Consider the following 21,927-nt stretch of genomic DNA (forward strand, 5'->3'; position numbering starts at 1 on the left):
TTGGTGCTTTTGCACATTTGTGATGAAACACCACAAAAAGCGTGAAGTCTGATCCTGGCGTTTCATTTGTATAGCATCATAAATCCTGCTAATGAGCAACCATGATTCAACTCAGCTGAAATTGTCATTACAATTTTGAACAACAGTCTCAATGTTGTTTTCTCAGTCACTTATTCACTCACTCACTCACTCACTCACTCACTCATACTCTCTCTCTCTCTCTCTCTCTCTCTCTCTCTGTCACACACACACACACACACACACACTCACACATATATACAATTAGTTGTCAGTCATCATCAAATGGGTGCATAATTGTAGGGAAACCACATGTCATTTGGTACATGGGTGGGGTAGAAGGGGGGTTGCTGAACTTCATTAGTGTTGAGGTTTGTGTACACAGGGGAGGGAAACGCATTCAAGCATATATTGACCACCAATAGTCAGACTTGTCTTTCTGACTGTAAACAGACGCTTACAATGCAGCATTACAATTACACCACCAGAAACCCTTGGGGAAGACTGAATGAATGTTAATGTTGAGATCCAGTGCTACTAACCTGCTCCGGAGTACATCAGAATAGGAGGCTCTGATTATAAATCATAACAAAGACACAATAAAAAAATATCAATAATTTACATAACTAGCTCACTGTAGTGTACCTATTGGTATAGTGTGAAAAGGGTTAATTAGTGTTTGGGAATGGAGATGAAAGGCGCAGCTTCCTGTAGTGGCTGTCGGTCTCCTCTAGGGGCAGCCAAGTGGAGTCCACAGGACTTTACTTTGTTCTTGATCAACTATTGTCATGATCTGAGTGCAAATGTAAGGGAGGGTCCCACCTTGGACAATACCTGTGGGGAGAGTTTTGTCAGGGAATGTTTAAAGTACTAGTCCTTCTAAAATCACAGATTAAAATAACAATAATAATAATAATAATAATAATTTGTATTGTATTGCATACAAACCTGTGAAGAATTTGCTGTACTCTTGCTCTATCTTCTGTGCACTTTCAAACTGCTCCTTGGAATGTTTCTGAGATACTTTGTCCCGCAGATACACAGGATCTCTCTGCTCCCTGTGAACAAGTGGAGGGTCATTCAGCTCAGAACCTCTGAGGTATGAATCCAATACCAGTTACCATAAAAATTTGTGTTCAAGACGCTTCTAAATGCATTTTTTTTCCACTTATAAGTGGGGTGCGTCTTATACACCAGTGTGTCTTATACAGGAGTAGAATACAGAGAGAGGTTGGATCTGGATGTGATTATAGGTATGTAAAAGACTGTCCACACTAAGAACACTATCTATAACAATAACTATAAAGATAACAAGGTGAGCATCCACACATTTGACCTATGAACAGTGGAGTGAAGAAGGGATACAACACTTGCACTGAGAGCCCTTATTTTAAAAAGAAAGAAAAAAATAGGCATGTTTCTCCAGCTGTTTGCGATTATGCAAGTGTGTGTGGTGGAGTGGAGACACGCCAAAGGCTTCATGGTAGGATGGAGAGTGTGAAGGCTTATCCTGCTCCATCCACATGCACATAGACACACAAAGTGGGTATGGATGCTGCTTTACCAGGACATCCCCATCATTATAATTTTGACATTGGCACTGCAACCCTCCAGGCTCCAAGAACCAAGAATTGTGTGTGTGTGTGTGTGTGTGTGTGTGTGTGTGTGTGTGTGTGTGTGTGTGTGTGTGTGTGTGTGTGTGTGTGTGTGTGTGTGTGTGTGTGGTGGCAGCACAAAGAAACTGACACTGAGGGGAAATCTTGGTCTGTTCTAATTAGTGTTATAAAACAGGGTGCCACTTACTTGATCTGCTTGGAATTTTTGTAGCGCACAAAAACAACAATTGGATAAATGTGAACGCTGTGGAGCCTTTCGATGGCATGCGGGGCAATGTCAAGCAAACAGTGACAGCCCTGTACCAAAAAAAGAAAACAGAACATCACATCAACAGCTGAACTAATTCAATACACTGCTTCAAAAGGGTTGATAACAATTATCATTTGTTGTCAGGAAAAAGATTTGTCTTTAATTAATCAATATCTAAGATTAAAATGCTCCAATAACTTATCTTGAGCAAACAAAGAGACTAAAGACAAACAGACAAAAAATACAGATTTATACCTTATCTGTTATTTCCTTTATAGAAGCAACAGTGGTCACGTCAAAATGGCCACTCCTGCGCTTGTAGTCGATAAAGAGGCAGTCTTTAACGCCCCGCTCAATGGCTTGCTGGGATGCCTTCATCACCTCTGCAGACATGACAGAAAGAGGAAAAGAGTAAAGAAAACTACATTTTCCTCAAAGTTGTGGAGTGAAGGAATCATACTGTACGATTTAGAATAATCATTTCCTGATTTACAGTACAAACTCCCATTAAATCTTATTTCCAATGCAGAAATATCATTTAATAATGAAAACGCACAATTGATTCCATTGATTTTTATAGCTGAAAAACATCTGGATGAACTCACCCAGTACACATCTGCAGAACTTCCCCGGGGATTCTTTGACCAGCATTTCCTTCACAGGGTCAGTTAGCGGCCCGAGGACAAGTACTGGTCGGGGAGAGGTGCACTCCACCTTCTGGACCCGCTGATATGCCAGGCTCACGCAGTCTGACGCAAAACAACAACAGAAGTCATTTAAAGCCATAATCATAACAAAAATCATGATACCTACAGCCCCATTTGAATCAAAAACAGCAAAATCTTTCTGCTCACCATCGAGGAAGGGGATGGAGTCTGTGCTGATGGCATCTAGAGCCACCATCTCTTTGCTGTCTTTGGAGCTGCTGCGTTTGTGTTTCTGTTTCCTCCTGAAGAATGATCTGCGGGCCGCTGCAGAGAGAGTCTTACTCGAGTCTTCCTTAATTTCTGTCACACTGTGTCTGCGGTAAAACTCTTGGTCCATCCTATACCACAAATGAAAAAAAAAAATTATCCAACAGAACCTGCACATAAGAAGGCTGCATGTACATCTATGTGTAAAGTGGATTTTTTTCTTTCTTTTAGGGTCATTTAAGCTTGAGAAGATTTTCACTGGTGAGGATTTTTTTTGTCACACTAAGTTTAAAGCAAACATTAAGGTTAGGCATACAGTGCTGAGAGTCAAGGTTGAATAGAAAAAATATATCGTTATTGTAAAATCTACTCTCCTTTTTAGGAGAGAGATATATAAATGACTGCATTTGCTTTGAATGTCTTGTTACTGGCAACTATAAAACAACAAAATCAGTAGCACTATTAATATTTAACCACCATAGATGTGCAGTGTGTTTTGCAACAACAATGCAATAAGAGGACAACAGGACCCTACATAAAGTGCAAAAGGCCAGTCCAAAATATATGGAAGAGAGGTGCCTCTATGATTCCTACATTGTAGCAATATGGCAGAGATTGTTGTCACAGCTGTTACAAAGTGTCCACTGGCTTAAAAATGTACGTGTGTAAGCGTGCGCCGCATTCTCCACCCACATGTACTTGCTGGGGATCTGCCCCCTCTGGATCTGCTGCGCGTTCTCGTCTAGCTGCCAGGCCATCCACGTCCCAAAGCTGCCCTTTGGTAAAGACTCATCCACGTACAGGATGTCATCCTTCTTAAAACTGAGGTCCCCTTCGGCCTCACCCACCCGGTCGTAAAGTGCTCTGGTGGGAGGGAGAGACAAAGATAGATGGGAAGTTATGAAGAGGAGGGTGGAGGGAGCATGGGAGCGTGAAGTTGATAAAGTGAGAGAGGAGGTGAGGTATCAGACAAGAAAGGTATGAAAAGAACAAGATAAAGAGTCAGAGAGATAGAAGGAGGTTAAGAAAGGAAGTGTAGGGAGAGTTTATCCATCGACAGTATAGGCTTTGCCTGTCTCCTGTTGGAGCCTCGTAAGTCATTCCCAAGCAGCCTATCTGTGACAGCCAGGCAGTGCTGAGTGTATTTACTGCAGATGACATCACAAGCCCACTTGCCTATATGACAAGTGACTGCGGCAGCTGCTGCAACACACCCCGACAGACTCCCAACAATAAAACATGACTATTTTGGAGCTTCGTTTTCCATTCATATATAATGTATTTCTAATGACCTGGAAAACACTAAGCACTAAATTGGATGTGGTGTGTAGTGAGAAGAGAGATTAGATAAACTAAATTTGTGATTAGCATCGTCGCAGTCACACAGTGGATCTGGGACATAATTGGTCAGATGAGAAAGATTGCAGCTTGTCCAAGGGGCGCTCCAGTGGTGGTTCCATAAATAGTATCATGGACGGAGATTAAACTGCTTGTGGAAAATGAGTTTGGTTCTTTATTAGTGCTGTACCACATAAATGCCCAACAATGATTTGTGTGAGTGTGCAACATGTATATAAGCATAGTACACGTACCTAATATAAAAGCCATCTCCTGGAACATCTTTGAGCATGCTGAAGTCGTCTGGCCGATGCTGCACCTTGAATGTGACCGTTTCAGCAGGCTTCAGCATCTCAACGTACACCTCTTCTGCCGTCTTATTCTTCATATTCACCGAGTTATACTGAAAGACAAGAAGTGAGGAACAAAATAAACAAAAAAGTGAACCTCCAGTGAACTTCACATTATGAAAAATAAGACAAACTCAAGGTGAGGGGAAAAGAAATTTGACGGGTGTTTACACTCATCTGTGAAATCATTTGCTGAACCTTTGAAGGATCCTCTAATAAACAGCGACATTTCCCCCAAGCTTTCAGCTGTATTATAGTGTCGCAGTATTGATTTGTGCCATGTATAAAAGGAAGAAAACAAACAGGATCGGAGATTGAAGGACGCACTGATGCGGTGCGGCCTGATGACAAAGCTGCATGGCAATTCAGATAGCAGGTCGTTTATGGTGGGAGAGCTAAGTGGGAGCATGCCAGGAATTGTCTATTATGAGTTTGCGGTGCTCTTGATAGATCACAAATGTCGAGTGAGCAAACGCAAAAAACGCCTTTTTCATAGCGCTCATGTTCATATTAATGATATTCCACCGAGCTTTGTAGCATTCAGGGGGCAGTAAATATTTTATAAGAGTCTAGCTTTTTGAACACATCTGCATCTATTCACCGTCTCACGAAAATCCACAGCATCATGTGAAATCATTTTAGTAATTGAATACAAATACTTTATGCGCTCAAGAATTGTAAATAAGTAAAACAGTGTTCTACTTTATAGTCATTTTTTGCATAGACCATTGGTCACTGTGCATGTGTGTTTAACTCTCCATGCATACAGTATGACAGTCCTAGTCATTAGGTTTTGTGTGTCTATGTATATGTATATACAAGTAAAAGCAGAAGTGCATGAGTTCAAACCTCCATGATGAGGTCGCCAGAGAGCAGCCCATCAGCACCTCTGGCAGGACTGTCCTCATCCAGACTCTCTATGTAGACGCCCCGGAGATTCCCACCACATAGTATGACGCCCACCTCCACCCCAGGCCTGCGCACTGTCACAAGGCGTGGCTCAACCGCCTTCTTGCTGCCATCAGAGGGCATCCTGGGGGGGACAAACAGTCAAGAGTTAGAAAGATACAGAATGATGTAGAAGAAATAAATTCCTCTCAATCTCAACTTATTATTTTGGTGGGATTCTTTTTTTTTCCTTTAATGAAAAATTGTGCACAAGTTTACCTGATAAAATTGTGGGGGCTGGTGGTGGGTGTGGTCTGCTTGGAGGAGGGGGTGAGGGTGCCCTCGTCCTGTTCACTGAGTGTATCGATGGTGGAGTGATTGTCTGGGGTGGCGGCGCCGCTCCCCTGAGGAGTCGACTGGGTACTGATTGGCTCCAGACGAGAACTGCACCAAATTTTTTTAAAACAGTCAAAAAGATGTAAAATTCTTGGCACCATTAATAAAATTACATTTACACAAGGCTTTAGGATTAATGTACTTCACAGTGAATGAATTACTCAAATGATTTGCTGTGTCTCCTGGGCATGCCAAACTACGTTATTCATACCTTAAAAAATAGTTCAACTCAAAAGTGATGCAAGAAGATGCCCGTGACAGAGAGGGGGCTAGATTAGAAACAGGAAGTATGTGCAAAACATAGGAGCTTGTTTTGTTATACTCTAACCATCCTTAGTGTTTACCTATAAGATAGGAGTCCAGGGGTTCACATATGCTGTTTTTTAGCACTATGGTGAAAGTCTGTCTTGCAATAATTCCGTTATTCTCCAACTAAAACAAGCACCAAAAAATGTTTAAATCTAGACAAACAGACAAGCTCAGAGTTAGCAGGTGGTGGCCTTTAAGTCTATCACAATTAAAACATACTGTACCACACAACTCTCGTTCAATTGAATAAATGTCCTGCTCAATTCAGATCTTTGTCACAATTATCAAATAAATAAATGTAACAGTTCCTCAGAGATGTGTGTTTATACAATGTGTTTTATTCATAAATCTAATATCAACAAATATAAGCTAATATGTTATAATTCTCAATTACTGATACTGTAGTAGACCTAAAACTCCAGTATCAGTCAGACTCAAACATGCATATTGTGAATATTTAAAGATGAACAGTTAATTACATCTTTCCACTGAGCCCCTGGGTGAACAACTGCTGTTTCAGAGCTTCCTTTATGTCCATTCAGCTAGAAAAGTGTAAATGCAATGAAAATATACTATCTGGAAAAATAGATTTTTAAAAAAAATTGCATTTAAAGAAAACCTGGCCATGTAAATTAGGATAATACACATTTCAATGTCATTCTCAAACTGAAACACTTACTGGAACTCAATCAGGAATCAACCAAGCAGCACATGTGTATAAATACCCCCACACACTTAACATCTACAAACAATTCTTAAAGAAACAGTGTAATACCTGGAGCGGGAGTGGTTGCCCAGCTGGTACATGTGTGGGTTGTACTGGGCCATGATGGTGATTGTGTCACACTGCTGGCCTATGATGAGACGAGCTTGCTGTTCTGTAGCGTTCCGTAAGTTGATACCATTATACTGATGAAGCAAGAAACGTGTGATTAGGGAGAGAGGATAAGGTAGGATAGGTTTAATAAAGACATAGAGAGATAAGTATAGTGTATGTGCCCTGTCTATTGAAGGTTTTAAGTCATTAGTAGTACTTGGTGGAGAAGATACTCATGAGAGTTGACAGGGGATTAGCTTAACACCTATTTGCCTACCCTTAAAAAAAAGTGTATACAGTATATTCTGTGAAGAGACCAGACAGCCATTATTTGCCTTGTAACATTGCTCGTCCTTTTAGTATTTCAGAAAGGCTGACCAACCAGTGGCCAATAGCAGTGTTACTGTCACTACAGCAAGTCACCCCTGCAGGAGATGATTGTTTACTCGATGTCATGGTGTTTACTTTTGCCATGACAATGAAGTATAAAAGTGATCACTTTAACCAAAATCATGATCTTCCCCTAATCATAATCAAGTGTTTTTGCACCTAAACCTAACCAGACCTTAATCAACCTTTAAAAGTGATTTGTAATGGTTTTTGGAAAACTGCATATAAAAAGGTCTTATTTTCTTTTTTAGAAGCGCATTACCATGGCTGCTAAATGGCATAAACATAACAATAGGTCGTTTTTTGCCACCAGAATTTTACACCTCTGCTGTCATTTAATTATGAGGATCTGTTAACTGATCAGTTTATTAGCGATGCTAAAATTCTGATTTATATGATGCAGGCATCTCAGCCATTAATGATGCATCACTTTTATATTGAACAGAGTTACAGATCAGGTGGATGCCATCATGCATCCGCTGCCTTTATTTAATCCCTGAACTTGAACTACCAAGAAAGAAAATCTCATAAAAATCAGTAAAGGATTTTTAATGAATGTAGGCTACACTCTTGTGTTCTTGGGTTAAAGTAAAAAGTTCTGCAGGACTGTTAGATTATGGCTTTTTTCTCCATGTTTTCAGCTGTAAGACTAAATTAAATGTCAAAAATGTTTTTACTGTTTTTTGCTTTTAACTACACAAATAGTGTAGCATCTACAAGAAAGGTATATGCCTTCTTTATGCGACTATGCAATACTATTTCAGCTTCAAGTTGTAAAAACCATATATTGGTGACTGTATAAAAATACTGGGAAATGTGACAACACTAATGAATACAGCCTTCCGGGTAGTAAAGTGGAAAAAGTGTGGAGTAGGCAGCAAAATTACTTTGAGCCCTTGAAGCAATCATATATCAGTAGTATCAGTATTAGGCTACTCCTGTATTGCTCTGCTTCCTGACACACATTTGAAAATGTGCTGCTTGAAGCATTTTCAAGTATAGGTTGTTCATACCTCCAGTAACTGGTCTCCATACTCCAGTCCTGCCTGGTGGGCGATGCTACCTCCAGTAACTTTGGAGACAAAGATGCCTCCGTTCTCCCCACTCACGATGGAGATGCCCAGAGGCTCCGCACCTTTGTGCACAATGACATTACGGGGCTCCTCCAAGTATGGCCTGGTGGAAAAGAGGAGTGGATATGAATGAATAATACTATAGAAAAGCAGTTATACGACACTGCACAGGAGCAAATTGGGAGGGTAAATAGTGAGGTGAAGTTTACATAGTTGTGTTGACCAACTAATTTAGAGCTCTGGAAAGTTACTCCCTATGCAGGCTTTGGCTCTAGTGATATAAAGTCATATCTGGTCCAATTAATAGACAGATTAAGTTGTGTTTAAGCTTAAATTGCCCCTCAGGCCTGTAAACTGATCATCTATCCAGGGCAGAACAGTTTCCACCTGGCTTGCACAAGAAACCGAAAAGGCTAAGAGACCAGAGACATTGTGTACAACATCATGAAAGCACAGGCAAAAAATCCCTTCATATGAAGGATTTGCATGAACTTTTTATAACAAGTTGGCTTTCGACATGGAATACAATTCAATGAAGGCAGATAAGAGGAATGGATTAGCAGCCAGAGAGAGGGGTAAACAGAGTAGTGGTGTACAAACAAGACCATGACCCAGAAGCTAGCGGCTGAATAATAATACCATTGCATAACATACATACTGCAGACTGAAGGGTGACTTGGCTTGAGGCCAAAATACACACATGCATATTGACCATGTCGTCATAATCGGGCTTGGACGCTGCATGCAATAACTGAGATTTGAGCGGGTTTCCCAACATGTGAGACAAGGGCAGACATACAATCATAACATTGAACCTTTAAAGCTCACCAAGTGTAGCTGAACAGGGGTATATTTTCTATAACCTGAGAAATAAATTGTTTACAGTAGCATGCAAAGGGCTGGTAATCTGAAAATGAAAATTGCACTCTTGGGGTGGGTGAAAAACATCACAAAATCTCGTTTTGCATTCCATATAGTGCATGTGAAGTGCGTAGGACTATTCTTTTCCTCCATATTGTCTAACCGACTGCACTGAAGCATGAGAAAGACATGAACTCGGAAGGGGAGGGTGGGGACATTCCCTTGTTTGTAGCACTGTGAGGGAGAACGAACCTGAGGCTCCTGAGAGAGGAGAACCTCGGCCTTGCAGCCAGAGGAATCCTTAGAAAAGATCTGTTACGGTAAAGAGATCTGGAAGCGGAAGGTTGCAGATAGGTGGGAGGAAGATAAAGAGGAGAATGGAGGACAGATATCATACAGAGACAGTAAAGACAGAGGTGTAGCGATATAAAATGGGACAGAAAAGAGTAATATAAAATTACAACACACTGGTATACCACTGCTTCTTTTTTGGAAAGAGCAAGAAGCTTCCATAAAATTATTACGGGTTGTAATAGGATTTAAATCTGAATTTCAATAAGGGGTTGAGCAGCGCTGACCACCTGTTGCTTGGCAACGCCTTTTGAAATCTCCCTTCCCTGAGGAAAAACATAGGCCATATCATACTGGCTTCTGAAGTGATCCTTACAATAATACTCTCTATCATTCATCCCACATCGACATCTTCTGTAGAGTCATTTTATCACAGTCCTATAACAAAGACCATGCTAATCAACTAGATTATAATCATCTGATTAACATTTTGAACACGTCTATTATAGGCCCTCACTTCCAGCTACTCAATGTACATTTCTGACGCAAGATCAGGAAATTAGTCAAAACCAAGTCAATCTGTAGCAGTTAACAGCATCACAATAGAGCACGTGTGTCATCCTACTGGGCACGAGAACTGAATTTACTTTTACAAATGTTTATCTGTGTTAGTTTTTGTCATACCTATCTTTCCTGCGCTCCCCTATTGGCACAGGACTGACTGAGATCCGAGGTAAAGTGGAAATGGAGCCTTGTGATTGGCTGCTGGCAAACGAAGAAGTTTCCAGATTGAGCGGAGACTGTGGAGGTGTGATGAGACTGGGGCTGCTGCACTCGGAGTGTGAGAGGGAGCCTAGATTTAAAGACAAAGGAGCAGAAAGGGGCAGAAGCATGACATTTACATCTCACATGAAATACACCTCTGAAATACACACAGAAATCTGATTACAACTGCAATGTCACATCATATTGTCAGCTTTTATAAAGGACAGTAAATATCCGATTTAACTGGTCCTACATACACAAATCTCCTGACACCTACGTTTTAACAAGGATATTGCTGTCTGAGCTGCCTGTCAGCAGATTGTTGCTTTTGGTTACTGTTGAGAATATTTGTGGAAATGTATCACCATTTAATAAGCTACTGCCTGTGAAGTAGAGACACACTGTTTTCACACACTGCTGTTAATGTGGAAAAATATGTTTGAGTTTGGGTAGTAAGATTTTAAATTCTAAATACAAAATCTAAACACAATCCAACCATCCAGGATGTACATTCAGTTCATGTATAGAGGTGAATGTGAGATTTACACCTCTACAGTTTCACGGATAGATTTAAAATGAGCCCTGTTTTCGTTCTGACAATATTGTAAAATCTCAATTTAAAACTTTATTAGATATTGATCTTACTATGCAGCAGGCCAACCAAACCTTGGGGTTTAGAAACAAAGTTAAAAAGAAAATCTATTGCTAGAGCTGTAGCTGCTGTGCCTTGCAGTTTGATCTAAGATGCTTTTCACACTTGTGGTGAGTGTGAAGTGTGTTTTTACTTGTGAGCACAGTACCTCTGTCTGACCCCAGCATGGAGCGAGGGTAGCGGGGAGTGGAAGGGATTTTGATCCTCTCTGTGCGGTACTGGACATTATTGGAAGAACCTGGCAGAGGGATGAAATGATACAGGGATGAATGCGCTGACACAATATGCAAAAAAAGAAAGGGACATAAGTCTGTGACCTTTATTTATTTGTGTGTGCGTGCATGCGTGCATGTCAGACTGACCGAGCCGTGCGCTGGAGGGCAGTGAATTTGTACCGTGTGAAGCTCTGCTGCTGCGTGACGATGAGGATTCAGAGAAGTCGCCCATGCGCTTCTGCTGGCTAAGGTCCAGGCTCAGACGACCCTGGTGTTGTGGGCTAAGCAAAAATGAAAAAATGAAGCCTTAGGAAACATTCATAATTATCCATAGAATGCAAGAGATTATTTTCAACACCAATCACATTAAATTATGTGGTTATGCCTTTGGGAAACTGGCTCATTTAGATATATTAGTCATCATAAGAGGTCCCATCAGAAACTATGAACCAACAATTTAAAAACCTTTGACATAAACATCAAGTAATCTGTAAAGTGTGGAGGAGGGAGTAACCTGGTGTGGGTGTGCTGGTGACAGATCTGGGAGGCGACAGATGGACAGTTGCTGGTATGAACACGATGACTGCGCACCGTGTACACTGGATTCCTCATCACGGCAGTCACAGCGGGGCAAGGAGCCAGACCCCGGTGGGCTGAATCTGACAGAACAGACACACCACCATGGTAAAGAGGAGGGGGGGGACTGTATGATTGTGTTGAGAGCGTGTTTATGTAAGAATCTGAGAAACTCACTAGGAGGTAGGGTGCCGTTGTAGACTGTGGGGACAAAGCCAACGCTGTGCCTATGGGAGCGGCTGGGGGAGGACCGCAGCATGTCCCTGGGTTCTGGTGAATGCTCATCGTTAGAGTAGCTCTGTGACAAATAACAGACACAAATGGTTACTTTTCTCCCTGCAGGATAACAAAACACCATTATGTCTTGGGAAAAAAAATCTCAACCTTTTGCTGGAGACAAGTAACATATGAGAAAAATTACTTCATGAACATCATACAACAGTAAAATGAACATTCATCCCCACTGCAAAATCGTGTGTGCTCATGGGCCCGAAAAGGTAGCAAGGCATGGTTGTCTGAGCCCCAGGCACTGACTCAGCTCCTGGGCTGAGTGGCTAAACCAGTGCAGAAGCATCAATCACTCCGACATGCTGGCTAAGTGGCAACTCCCAGAGGCACAGCTCTGACGGGGCTGTAAATTCTACCACAAAATGGATGCTTTGGCCCACTGGGATGATTTGAGATGTTGGTCTCGTTTTGAATTCAAACACTTCACAAATGTATCATGTCTCTTTATTAGAGAAGCTACTGATCAGGCTGAGCTGAACTTGTGCAGGAAACAGGCAAAAGACTATTTTTACAGAAGCATTTTTTAGAACATAAAAGAGGAATTATTTAATAAAACTAGAGAATACTGCCTCACAGTTCTATGCCTCCACCAACCAGTCAAGTTGCAGTTTACATTCATGTCTGTCAACTAATTAAATATTTACAGTGAAGACTTTGAAAGAGTTTCATAAAATCACCACACCACAGTTTCAAGGTGGGCACCACCAAGGTTCATGTCCCAATTCAGTATCCAACCAAATGTGAAATATGGTCACAATCTCCCCCTCTATTCCTGAGTTATGGCGTTGGATAATGGCCAGACTCATGCTTTTGCAGAACATCATGATGTCACAGTGAAGTTGAACTTCAACCTTTTGGATATAAAATGTCATTACTTCCTCAATTTATCCTATTGGACTATTGTGTGAAACTTTGTTCTAATTAGTGTGTTATGGCAAAAAATGTGTTTTGTGAGGTCACCGTGACCTTTGAGCACCAAAATCTAATAACTTTGTCCTTGAGTCCTGCTGGACGTCTGTGCCAAATTTGAAGAAATTCCCTTAAGGCATTCCTGAGATATTGCGCAAAAGTATGGGACAGACAACCTGAAAAACGTATGCCTCCAGCCACGACTTTCACTGGCACGGAGGCATTATAAAAAGTCTAGATTTGGTTTCAAGGTTTTAAACGGACTGACCTGGAAGGTGGGAAGAGTGATGGTCTGTGGGGTCATCCTACGTCGGAGGGCAGGAGCAGATTTAGGGCGTGGTCTCTTTACTTCAGGCTCCTCTCCTCTGGTTCGGCCGATGTCCTCGTCACATGACTTTCTTGAGGTCAGGACCTTGCCATCCAGGAAATAGTGGTTTCCATTCCTGTCTCTTTCTCTCTCACTCCTCTCCCTGCTCTCTCCTGCTGCCATGGAGATTGCAGCCTCTCCCTTGCCGTCTGAGGTGATTGTGCAGTCAGAGGCAGAGCTGCTTTGATGTTTGTGTTTGAACTTAAAAGAGTCACTGCGAGTGGGTGGGGTTGGAGGGGTTGGTGTGGGGGTGGATGAGGAGGAGAGGGACTCTGTCTTCGAAGGCTGTGGGGAATGCGATACTGCAGCAGCAGCTACTGCTGCAGCTATCTGATTGGCTGCCATGTACTCCATCTTAGAGGAAGGGGTTTCAGGGCGCTTGAAAGTGTCCGGGTCAAATATGGACTTCCTCTGTTTAGGCGATTTATAGATGGAGAGCTGTGCTGCTGCTGTGACTGGGCTGGTGTTATCTGGTGCTACTGACATGCCTCCCACCATCATCTTGGGCCACGTGCCTCCACTGTGCTTCTTCTCCAGAGTTGTCTCCATTGTGATGCAGTCCGAGGGAGAAACAGGGTCAAAGGGTAAGGAGGAAGGTCCCTTTGAGTAGGGACAGCACTCTTGGAAGGCGCTGGGGCCATAGCGACCAGTGCCCAAGTCAGATGCCGGCCGAAGGCTAGTGGCATGCAGGGAACCTGTGGAGAACTGCTTGCTGATGTCTCCGTACACCTCATCAGATTCACCTCTGACCTTCCTCCTCTCCCCAGAGATGCTACTTGTGCTGGTGCTTCCAACATCAGGGCAGAAGATGTCGGTCTGTGTCGAGCTGTTGTGTTTGAGGTTGCGGCTGTTCCGAGAGTGAATCTCTGATACGTGAATGCGCCCGTTGGACTTCTCTGATGTTTCGCGCAGACTCTCAAAGATGTTCTGACCTGATGTGCTGTGAGGGAAAAACTATGGGGAGGACAGATGAAGGAATTAACCACAGCAAAAAAATAAAGCTTAAAAAGTATTTTCTTTGTTGTTTGTTTTTTCTAAATGACACAGACAAAACAAATGTGGATGCATCAGATATGCTAGGATTTCAGTTTTCCCAAACCACATGGTTGAGGTTATAAAACTGCTATGTAGGGCAAGCAAAAGTAGAAAGAAAGTTCTTGAGGATTTTCAGCATTTTCAGCATAGGAGAGGTAGAAAAGGAACTAAAAGAGTCAGATGACTGCAGCCCACCTTCATGAGAGAGAGGCTAAGAGAGTCCCTGCAGCTCCGCAAAAGAGTTTCACACTCTGTCACAGATTTGTTATCCAGAGCAATGCCGTTTATCTGGGGAGTAGAGGAAGACAATGGAAATAAGGACAAGTCCTTCAACATTACAGCAATGCATGTCAGTCTTTTTGATTTTCCTCTGAAGTGTGTATACATCTTGGGTGGCAGCATCATCTGAATAGATACACATCTCTGAACACATACAGGTGACATATCTCCTGTGCCTGGGGCCTGAGATGCGTCTCACTTGGCTGCGGTAGGGAGAGCACAAGAAATCTAGGCCAGCACATTGCAATCTGAATATTTCCATCATATATGCTTGACTGGAGAGGAAATGTTAAAATATAATCAACGGTCAAAGATATTAAAGAGTGGGCAATATATCATGGATGAGATTTATTATAAAATGACTCTGGACAAAGGACGTTCTGCTTTGACCTTGGACAAGTTTGCTACATTTTATTGAGCACAGAACAGTAACAGTCACCTCTGAGCTGTGGGGTTTAGCAACTGACATTCAGCTGTATCCCATGTATATATCATTCCTGATTCAGCACTGTGGCTTCCTTTGCAAACGCAATTAAGCATTTAGTAAGTTATATATAACCTGATACACTGATGTGATTAACATCCACAAGGGCATGATAAAATACGATACGCTTTCATGATTAAGATCTCTTAACGCATCATCTATACTTACCATTGCTAATTGTGGTTGCAGCTGAGCTATCATCTGGCATATCAGCTCTCCTGGCTACATGTATGAAACTGCTATCCTGCTAAATGGTGAGAAGAGATATCCAAGTGCTCTGGGATTTAAACGTAATGCACAGGTTTTTATGCTCCAGTTTAAACTAACAGGGGAATTAAGATTTCTGCTGCTACTGGCAGATTAGGATAAGGTCAATTTTAAAAAGGCAGCGATGGAGACACAAAGTTCCATTCCTGACACTTGTCTCTTTTCCTCCTATTCCCTTCGTGTGAGTGTACCAAAGCTGTGTGAGTGAAGACAGCTCCACCTAGCCCTCTGCAGATGCAGGTTTTTGAGGATTTAATCAAAGGAAGAGACTTTTCTCCTTCTTTTACTTCTTCACATACTCAACAAAATCCCACTTTATCTGGGTGTGGAGTGTGAGTGTTGGAATGGAGTGGGGGCCTGGATTAGAAAACTCATATAACCTGTTTGATCTGCAATGTGGTGGATGTGGAGGAAGGGAGTATTAAAAAAAAAAAAAGAAGTATAAAAGCGGATTTTAAAGAAGTTGGCTATGACTCACAGCGATTAGTCTGTCTCCAACTGTGAGAGAACCTTCCCTGGCTGCCGGACTGCCCTGGACAATGGCAGTAACATACACCCCACTCTCCAGACCGATACCGCTGTCTGAGACACAGAAGAAAATGAGGTGATAAAAAAAAACAACAACAAACAAACACAGACAGTCATAATACACAGTAAAAGACAAAAATACATCTATTTTAGCAATATTATACCTTTGTGTCCCACGAGGTTGATGTGAACAGGAGTGACCAGTCTTCCTCCTAGAGACTTTCTTCTTCGTACCACCATGTTGATCAATCCTCCACCATTGAGCACAGCCTTCACCACCTGCTTCCGGTCCTTATTGGTCAGGTCGATGTCATTAATCTTCAACAACCAATCATTCACTCTGATAACACAAAAAGGGTGGATCGTGAGACATAAAATGGACAGTTAGTTTATAAGAAAGGAGCGTGACAGCTACTAGAGCAGCACTCACCTTAACCGTCCATCTGCAATACTTCCTTTGTCCACCCTTGTAACAAATATTCCGCAATCTCCTGGTAAATATGGATCATTTACCCCCTCTGCGATATCAAACCCAAGTGCCTTCAAATCCATGTCATCCTGTAAAGCGAATAATATAAATGTTAGTAAATCCATATAAAAGTCAGTGAATTGACAAACGTATTTCAATATCATCACATTTTTGGCAGTCTTTAGAAGCTCGACTGGCTTCAGGGAGACTGGCATGTCACCAAATCACTCTCAGTAATAAGAGCTGAGCGCTGTCTTTCCTACCCTGTCTTTCTCGAACTCCACCACCTCTGTCTCCCACTCCAGGGAGTCTGTATCGATGGCTGAGTCATGAGAGCTGTGGGCCATTAGCTGACAAAACCGGGCCTCCTTTTCCAACTGGCTCTCCATCTTCTCCCTTAACAAAGGAAGACATTGCACACAGAGTCAAAGGTCAGTGACTGGAGGATGAATGGGCATGGACAAGAGAAAGAGAGAATAACACACAACCAGTCAGTATACTGGAAAAGATTTGTAACCAAAAGTTAAGGGGACTTTTAAAGTCTGCATATTTGTAGATGTAGAATCAATCAGTGCAAGATACAATAACACAAATACATTCAGAATGTTTCCATGATTTGACCTTCTTTTTTGTGGAAGTTGGCTTAGACTTTTCTTTCTTTCATAACAAAATATTTCAGACACTAACACCTTATGCTTCGTGGTTTAGGGAATCAAATTTATATTTGCTCATAAGAAAACTAAAAGTAGAATGCACACAATGCCCCACTGTCACTAAGATATATGGTGTCCTACTGAGGCATGCCTTGAGGGTAGCTGTGACATTAAAACCCCAGTCCTACATTGCTCTTTGCAGAGGATAGAGGGAGACACTCTCAAAGTCACAGCATACTGCATACACCATATGGTGACTTGACTTTATGACTGTCATATACACTTTACCCAGCAGGGGGAGCTTTTACATGAAATATAAACACATTGGTATGCAGGGAGGTAGAGACAGTGAGAGACTAAATGTGTATGTGTCCAAAACACTGACGCTTTTCGGGATTACACTTTTAATCTGGGCATGTGGAAATGCCGCCAGACAAACAACTGAGCTCTCTGATGTCTCCAAAGGCACAATATCACAGCTTACACCCAGCCACACACCGAGTACAACAGCTTATAGAGACAAAGCGGTAGGACACACAAAGTTGGCAGAGTACATAGAATAGTGTTTTGTGCTCACTCAAATGTAGAATTTTCCTGAGATATCTTAGGCTGTGTTTAGACTGCAGGCAAATCTGATTCAAATCTGATTCCTTCTCAAATCTGATTTTTAGGCCTGACTGTCCACACTGTTTTTAGCAAGTGTCCAAATCAGATTTGGCTCTGTTCAGACTGGGGCCCATTAATGACCAATCTGACAGGTTGCTGTGGCAACGTCGTCGGAGCGTGTATTGTGTGATGTCATATAATTGCGACAGCATTAACAACAACAAACCCTCGAGCTTCGATTGAACGGAGTCATCTCCCCAAAGATTAATTAAGAATTTGGTTTCGTCCTCTGTCCAAGGACTGATGTTTTCGACGTCCTCCATTGATATCAGCTAGCAACAACAACTAGAATAAGCGCGGGTCTGGTGTCGCATAGAGTGACGTAGAGAGACGTCACGGACAGTCAAAACCGAGTTCAGTGTTTGGAGCTGTTCAGATTCAGACACATCTGTCCAAATGCGATTTGAAACTACCTCCCAAAAAGGTGGTTTGGGAGGTTCGATCTGGTTTGCAAAAATCGGATTTCATGTGATTTATGACTGTTCAGACTTCATAAGAGCCATCTGGTTCCAATCTAGATTGACTAAAAATCGGATTTTGGCTTGCGTGAGTACAGTAAACCTTGGATAAAACTTACTTCAGCTCTTTAAGCTCTCGCAATGCATCGTTCTTCTGCTTCCTCATATCGTCCAGATTCCGCAGTGCGTCGGCCAGGTCGCTGACTGCCCGGTCTCTTTCCCGACGCAGGTTATCACACAGAGTCCTGGGAATGAGCAAAGCAGATATAGGTCAGTGATTGTCTCAAATAATCACTGACCTATAGTGGCAGACCTATAAACAGACTGACCTTATACTCTCCCTCTCTGCCACTATTTTGTCTCTCTCTTGGAAGGCCCAATCCCGTCGACATTTGGCCACCTCGGCTTCCTGTGTGGCTTCCTTCAGTTCCTGGGACATGGCCTCATACTGTTTCCTCAGCACCTCAATCTCCTTGTTGGCTCGCTCCATGTCCAGGGTGGCCGAGTCTTGTTTCTAAGAAGGATACATGAAGAGGATTGTTCTTGAAAACCAGTGTGTTACATATGCTGTATTTCTGTTTGGAGCAACATCATAGAATATTAAAGTGTCTGGTCTGAAGGATGGACATGAAATACTGATACCAGCAAATGTGCAGACTATCCAGATGTGTGACTCTCAAGGTGTAAAAAGCTAGTCATGATGTCTTTAGGGTTCGCGTAACCAGCAGAGGGACTTTACAGACAGCCATCTAGTGGGCTGACAGAGGTGTGGACCTAAATCCGCTTACAGGACAATCCACTGACACACTCTAATCCACCAACTGACAGCTCACTGGATGCAAGCTCTTTATCCTGTGTCCAACCTTTGACTTTATACTGTCAAATCTAAAGTGTGTTACGTGAGGACGTGTGCGTTTGTTACCTGTCTGGCCTGATAGTACTCTCGAAGCAGCTGATCCCTTTGAATGATGGCCTCTGTCCTCTCCTTCCGGGCCACGTCCCTCTCTTCTCGGACCGTCTCGATGTCCTTGCAGGCCTGACTCAGCTCCTTCTGGGCCTCGGCTTTGTCCTTCACCTCATGGCAGTACTTCTCCAGCAGCTCGTTCCTCTCGCAGATGGCCCTGTCGCGGTCCACCAGTGACGAGTTCAACTCCTGCCGCAGAACAAAGGGTGCAAAATGAAATGAGGGCATCTCAACACTGAGTCATTAATACGATGTGAAAAAAAAAATATTTGAGGGCCAATGCAGAGTGATCCAACACTACTTAGTGAGTGCTCAGAAATATTCTTCAAAAAGGAGGCAGCGGAGCTAAACTATTTTTGTGCGGTGTCCTGGGTGAAAATGGCCTTTGATCTACTGACAAGTGAATGCCTGGCCCAATTCACAAGCAGACCCACTAACAACTTGACAGACTAATATTCTCACAGAGGAAAGTGTTTAAACTGACACAGTTTTATACTTTTTGAAGGATATGATGATTTCAACCTTCTACCCTCTTGTGGAAGGTGAGAGTGATGAGTAATGACAAGAACAGTTTTAAAAATGCAAAACATCAATTTTAGGAAAATACATTATGACGTTCAACATGTCTGCAATATGTTGGATTGGATAGGTTTGCAATCTTCAAATTCAAGTTTGCCACTTAGTAATTTGTAATTATGTTTTTGGGAGGGATACTCAATCAGCCTTCACCTTTACTACACAGAACCTCTCTGGACAGTTGAAAAAAAAGGATATATATAAACTCAAGTGTATACATTTTTTACAATCTTAAGTCTGATACCTGTCTAAGGGCTTCCAACTCTTCGCTGGCCACCACCCTCTCTGAAGAGGTGTTTTTGAGCCGGGCCTCAGCTGCCTCCAGCTCTGTCTGCAGCTTGTCCAACTCCTTGATCACCTGGTCTCTCTCACTCATGATGAGACGATACTCGTTGAACACAGAGTCCCTCTCCTCCTTGTACTTCTCGCAGTCCTTCGCCGCCTTCAGCTGCAAGTTCTTGTAGCGTGTTACCTCCGACTGTAGCCGCTCCATCTCTCTCTGTAGCTCCTTGTTCTGGGCCGAAGATTTGTTTAGCTCCTGCTGCATTGAATCAAACCTGGAGGATGGAGGAAGGTGGTGAGGGTTTAAATGCTGAATTTTACAAGAGGCACATATAAAATGATGTGTGGTACCGCTCATAGCACCACTTGTTCACAAAATGTTGGACTATTATGTGCTATGTGTACAGGTGACAGTGCTTTCACCTCCTCATTGAGGTGGAGTACTGCTGCTGGTAGTGCATAGCAGAGTCGCGCTGTTTGAGCAGTGCATCCATCTGCTTCTGCAACCGCCGGTTCTCCTCCTCGACCTGCTCCAGGCGGCTCAGGTCTGTGTTGTGGTTGGCCACCTTCTCGCTGTAGCGCTTGCTCAGGGCATCGTATTCCTTCTTTACGCTTTCCAGCTTGTCCATGGCTGTGTCGTACAGTTTGTTTAACACCTCTGATGAGCCCTTCTCTCTCATCACCTGGAGGGTACAATAAAGAGTCATATTATACATCCTTGCAAAACAACTAATATTGCTCAAAATTTCGACGCCGTAAAATAATATCCAACAAAGTCAGTATTTGCTGTGCCGCACCTAAGCAGCAGATGGCATCAATGTGTCGGGAGAATTCTATTTTTACAGTTCAAGCAAATCTAGTGGGACTCTAAACAATACCTTTTATAGGTTTAAGTGTTTTTCTAGAGCTACATTTAGACATGTCCCTGCACATTATTGAACTGTCCACTGACAAGTTAAACTAAATGGCTGGCCTGCAAATGATCTGTTTTATGCCCAGTGTGTCCTTGAGACTGCATTATTCATTCTCTGTGAGACTGCACATCTCATTACTGTAGGTCTTGCTGATATAGCCCTCCAGATTTCTGAGAGAGCTGCTGTGACCTGAGGGCTGTATTGACCTCGTCTACACAGCATATACACTGATTTTGTAGCTACTGTACATGGTTTGGGTCAGTGTGCCCTTTGCCCAAGCCAAAGCCCTTTTCTTCTGTGCTTGCCCTTTTCAGAAACACTCTGTATGCAGTTCCGTCTGCTTGGCTGCCCTGTGCTCCTAACCACTGCAGTATTCCCATAGGTGCTGTGTGAGACAACACTGCACAGTGGTCCAATACTGTTCAGGTCACAGCACCCTTGTACTGTTTAGAACAAAGTATTCAGTGCATAGAGGACAACAAACTTTACTTGTTGTATGACTTTAAAAAGTAAAGTATTACTGAAAATGTGAACTACTGTAACAAAGGAACACTTTTTTTTTTGAAAGGCAGTATGATTTTATTAATTCATAAAATCTAGCATCTGTGGCATGCCAGTAAATCTTTGAAGGCAAATCCAGCCTTTATAACATCTGGGCAACTACAGCAAACACCCCCAACATATGTGTGTGTGCGTGTGTGCGTGTGTGCGTGTGGATTGTACCTGCTGTTGCTGCAGTCGGAGGTCTGCCAACTCTTTCTGGTCTTGACTGTGCAGTCGTTTGAGCTCCTCGCAGTTCTGTTTAAGATGGTTGTGCTCTCGGACAAGTTGTGTGTTGTCCCTCCTGAGTGTCTCCATCTCCTCCTTCAGCTGCGTTTGTTCACCCAGGACACGACTGTGCAGCATGCTAGCAAGGTAAAACATACAGAAACATGGGAGGAATCAACACATCTGTATATAGAAGGAGATATATCCAGACACATAATGGTAGATACACAAACATGCAGAACAGAAATAGAAATTTCAGAAGTAATTGTATCCATGAACAATATCTAAGGAGAGACTAACT

General features: G+C 42.6%; 1 protein-coding gene across 3 annotated transcripts in view; it reads right to left on the reverse strand.

The window, feature by feature from the left end:
• Positions 1-232: 232 nt before the first annotated feature.
• dlg5a (discs, large homolog 5a (Drosophila)) overlaps positions 233-21,927 on the reverse strand; it is a 36,560-nt gene continuing 14,865 nt past the window's right edge. For 2 of the 3 annotated variants that reach the window (XM_053333133.1, XM_053333132.1), the window contains exons 5-33: positions 21,582-21,765; positions 20,368-20,627; positions 19,907-20,219; positions 19,045-19,275; positions 18,452-18,636; positions 18,242-18,367; positions 16,609-16,741; positions 16,307-16,434; positions 16,041-16,216; positions 15,827-15,930; positions 14,514-14,606; positions 13,185-14,237; positions 11,897-12,017; positions 11,658-11,802; positions 11,291-11,424; positions 11,077-11,166; positions 10,196-10,364; positions 8,300-8,462; positions 6,855-6,988; positions 5,654-5,818; positions 5,336-5,519; positions 4,391-4,539; positions 3,492-3,662; positions 2,739-2,929; positions 2,490-2,633; positions 2,140-2,267; positions 1,822-1,931; positions 967-1,076; positions 233-852 (exon numbers count right to left, since the gene is read on the reverse strand). In XM_053333133.1, coding sequence (XP_053189108.1) covers positions 749-852; positions 967-1,076; positions 1,822-1,931; positions 2,140-2,267; positions 2,490-2,633; positions 2,739-2,929; positions 3,492-3,662; positions 4,391-4,539; positions 5,336-5,519; positions 5,654-5,818; positions 6,855-6,988; positions 8,300-8,462; positions 10,196-10,364; positions 11,077-11,166; positions 11,291-11,424; positions 11,658-11,802; positions 11,897-12,017; positions 13,185-14,237; positions 14,514-14,606; positions 15,827-15,930; positions 16,041-16,216; positions 16,307-16,434; positions 16,609-16,741; positions 18,242-18,367; positions 18,452-18,636; positions 19,045-19,275; positions 19,907-20,219; positions 20,368-20,627; positions 21,582-21,765 — 5,398 coding nt within the window. In that variant the 3' untranslated portion in view covers positions 233-748. The remainder of the gene's footprint in view (positions 853-966; positions 1,077-1,821; positions 1,932-2,139; positions 2,268-2,489; positions 2,634-2,738; positions 2,930-3,491; positions 3,663-4,390; positions 4,540-5,335; positions 5,520-5,653; positions 5,819-6,854; positions 6,989-8,299; positions 8,463-10,195; positions 10,365-11,076; positions 11,167-11,290; positions 11,425-11,657; positions 11,803-11,896; positions 12,018-13,184; positions 14,238-14,513; positions 14,607-15,826; positions 15,931-16,040; positions 16,217-16,306; positions 16,435-16,608; positions 16,742-18,241; positions 18,368-18,451; positions 18,637-19,044; positions 19,276-19,906; positions 20,220-20,367; positions 20,628-21,581; positions 21,766-21,927) is intronic. The other variant, XM_053333134.1, reaches the window with a different exon arrangement.

Source organism: Scomber japonicus, chromosome 14 (genome assembly GCF_027409825.1).
Source record: "Scomber japonicus isolate fScoJap1 chromosome 14, fScoJap1.pri, whole genome shotgun sequence".
NCBI classification, from domain to species: domain Eukaryota; kingdom Metazoa; phylum Chordata; class Actinopteri; order Scombriformes; family Scombridae; genus Scomber; species Scomber japonicus.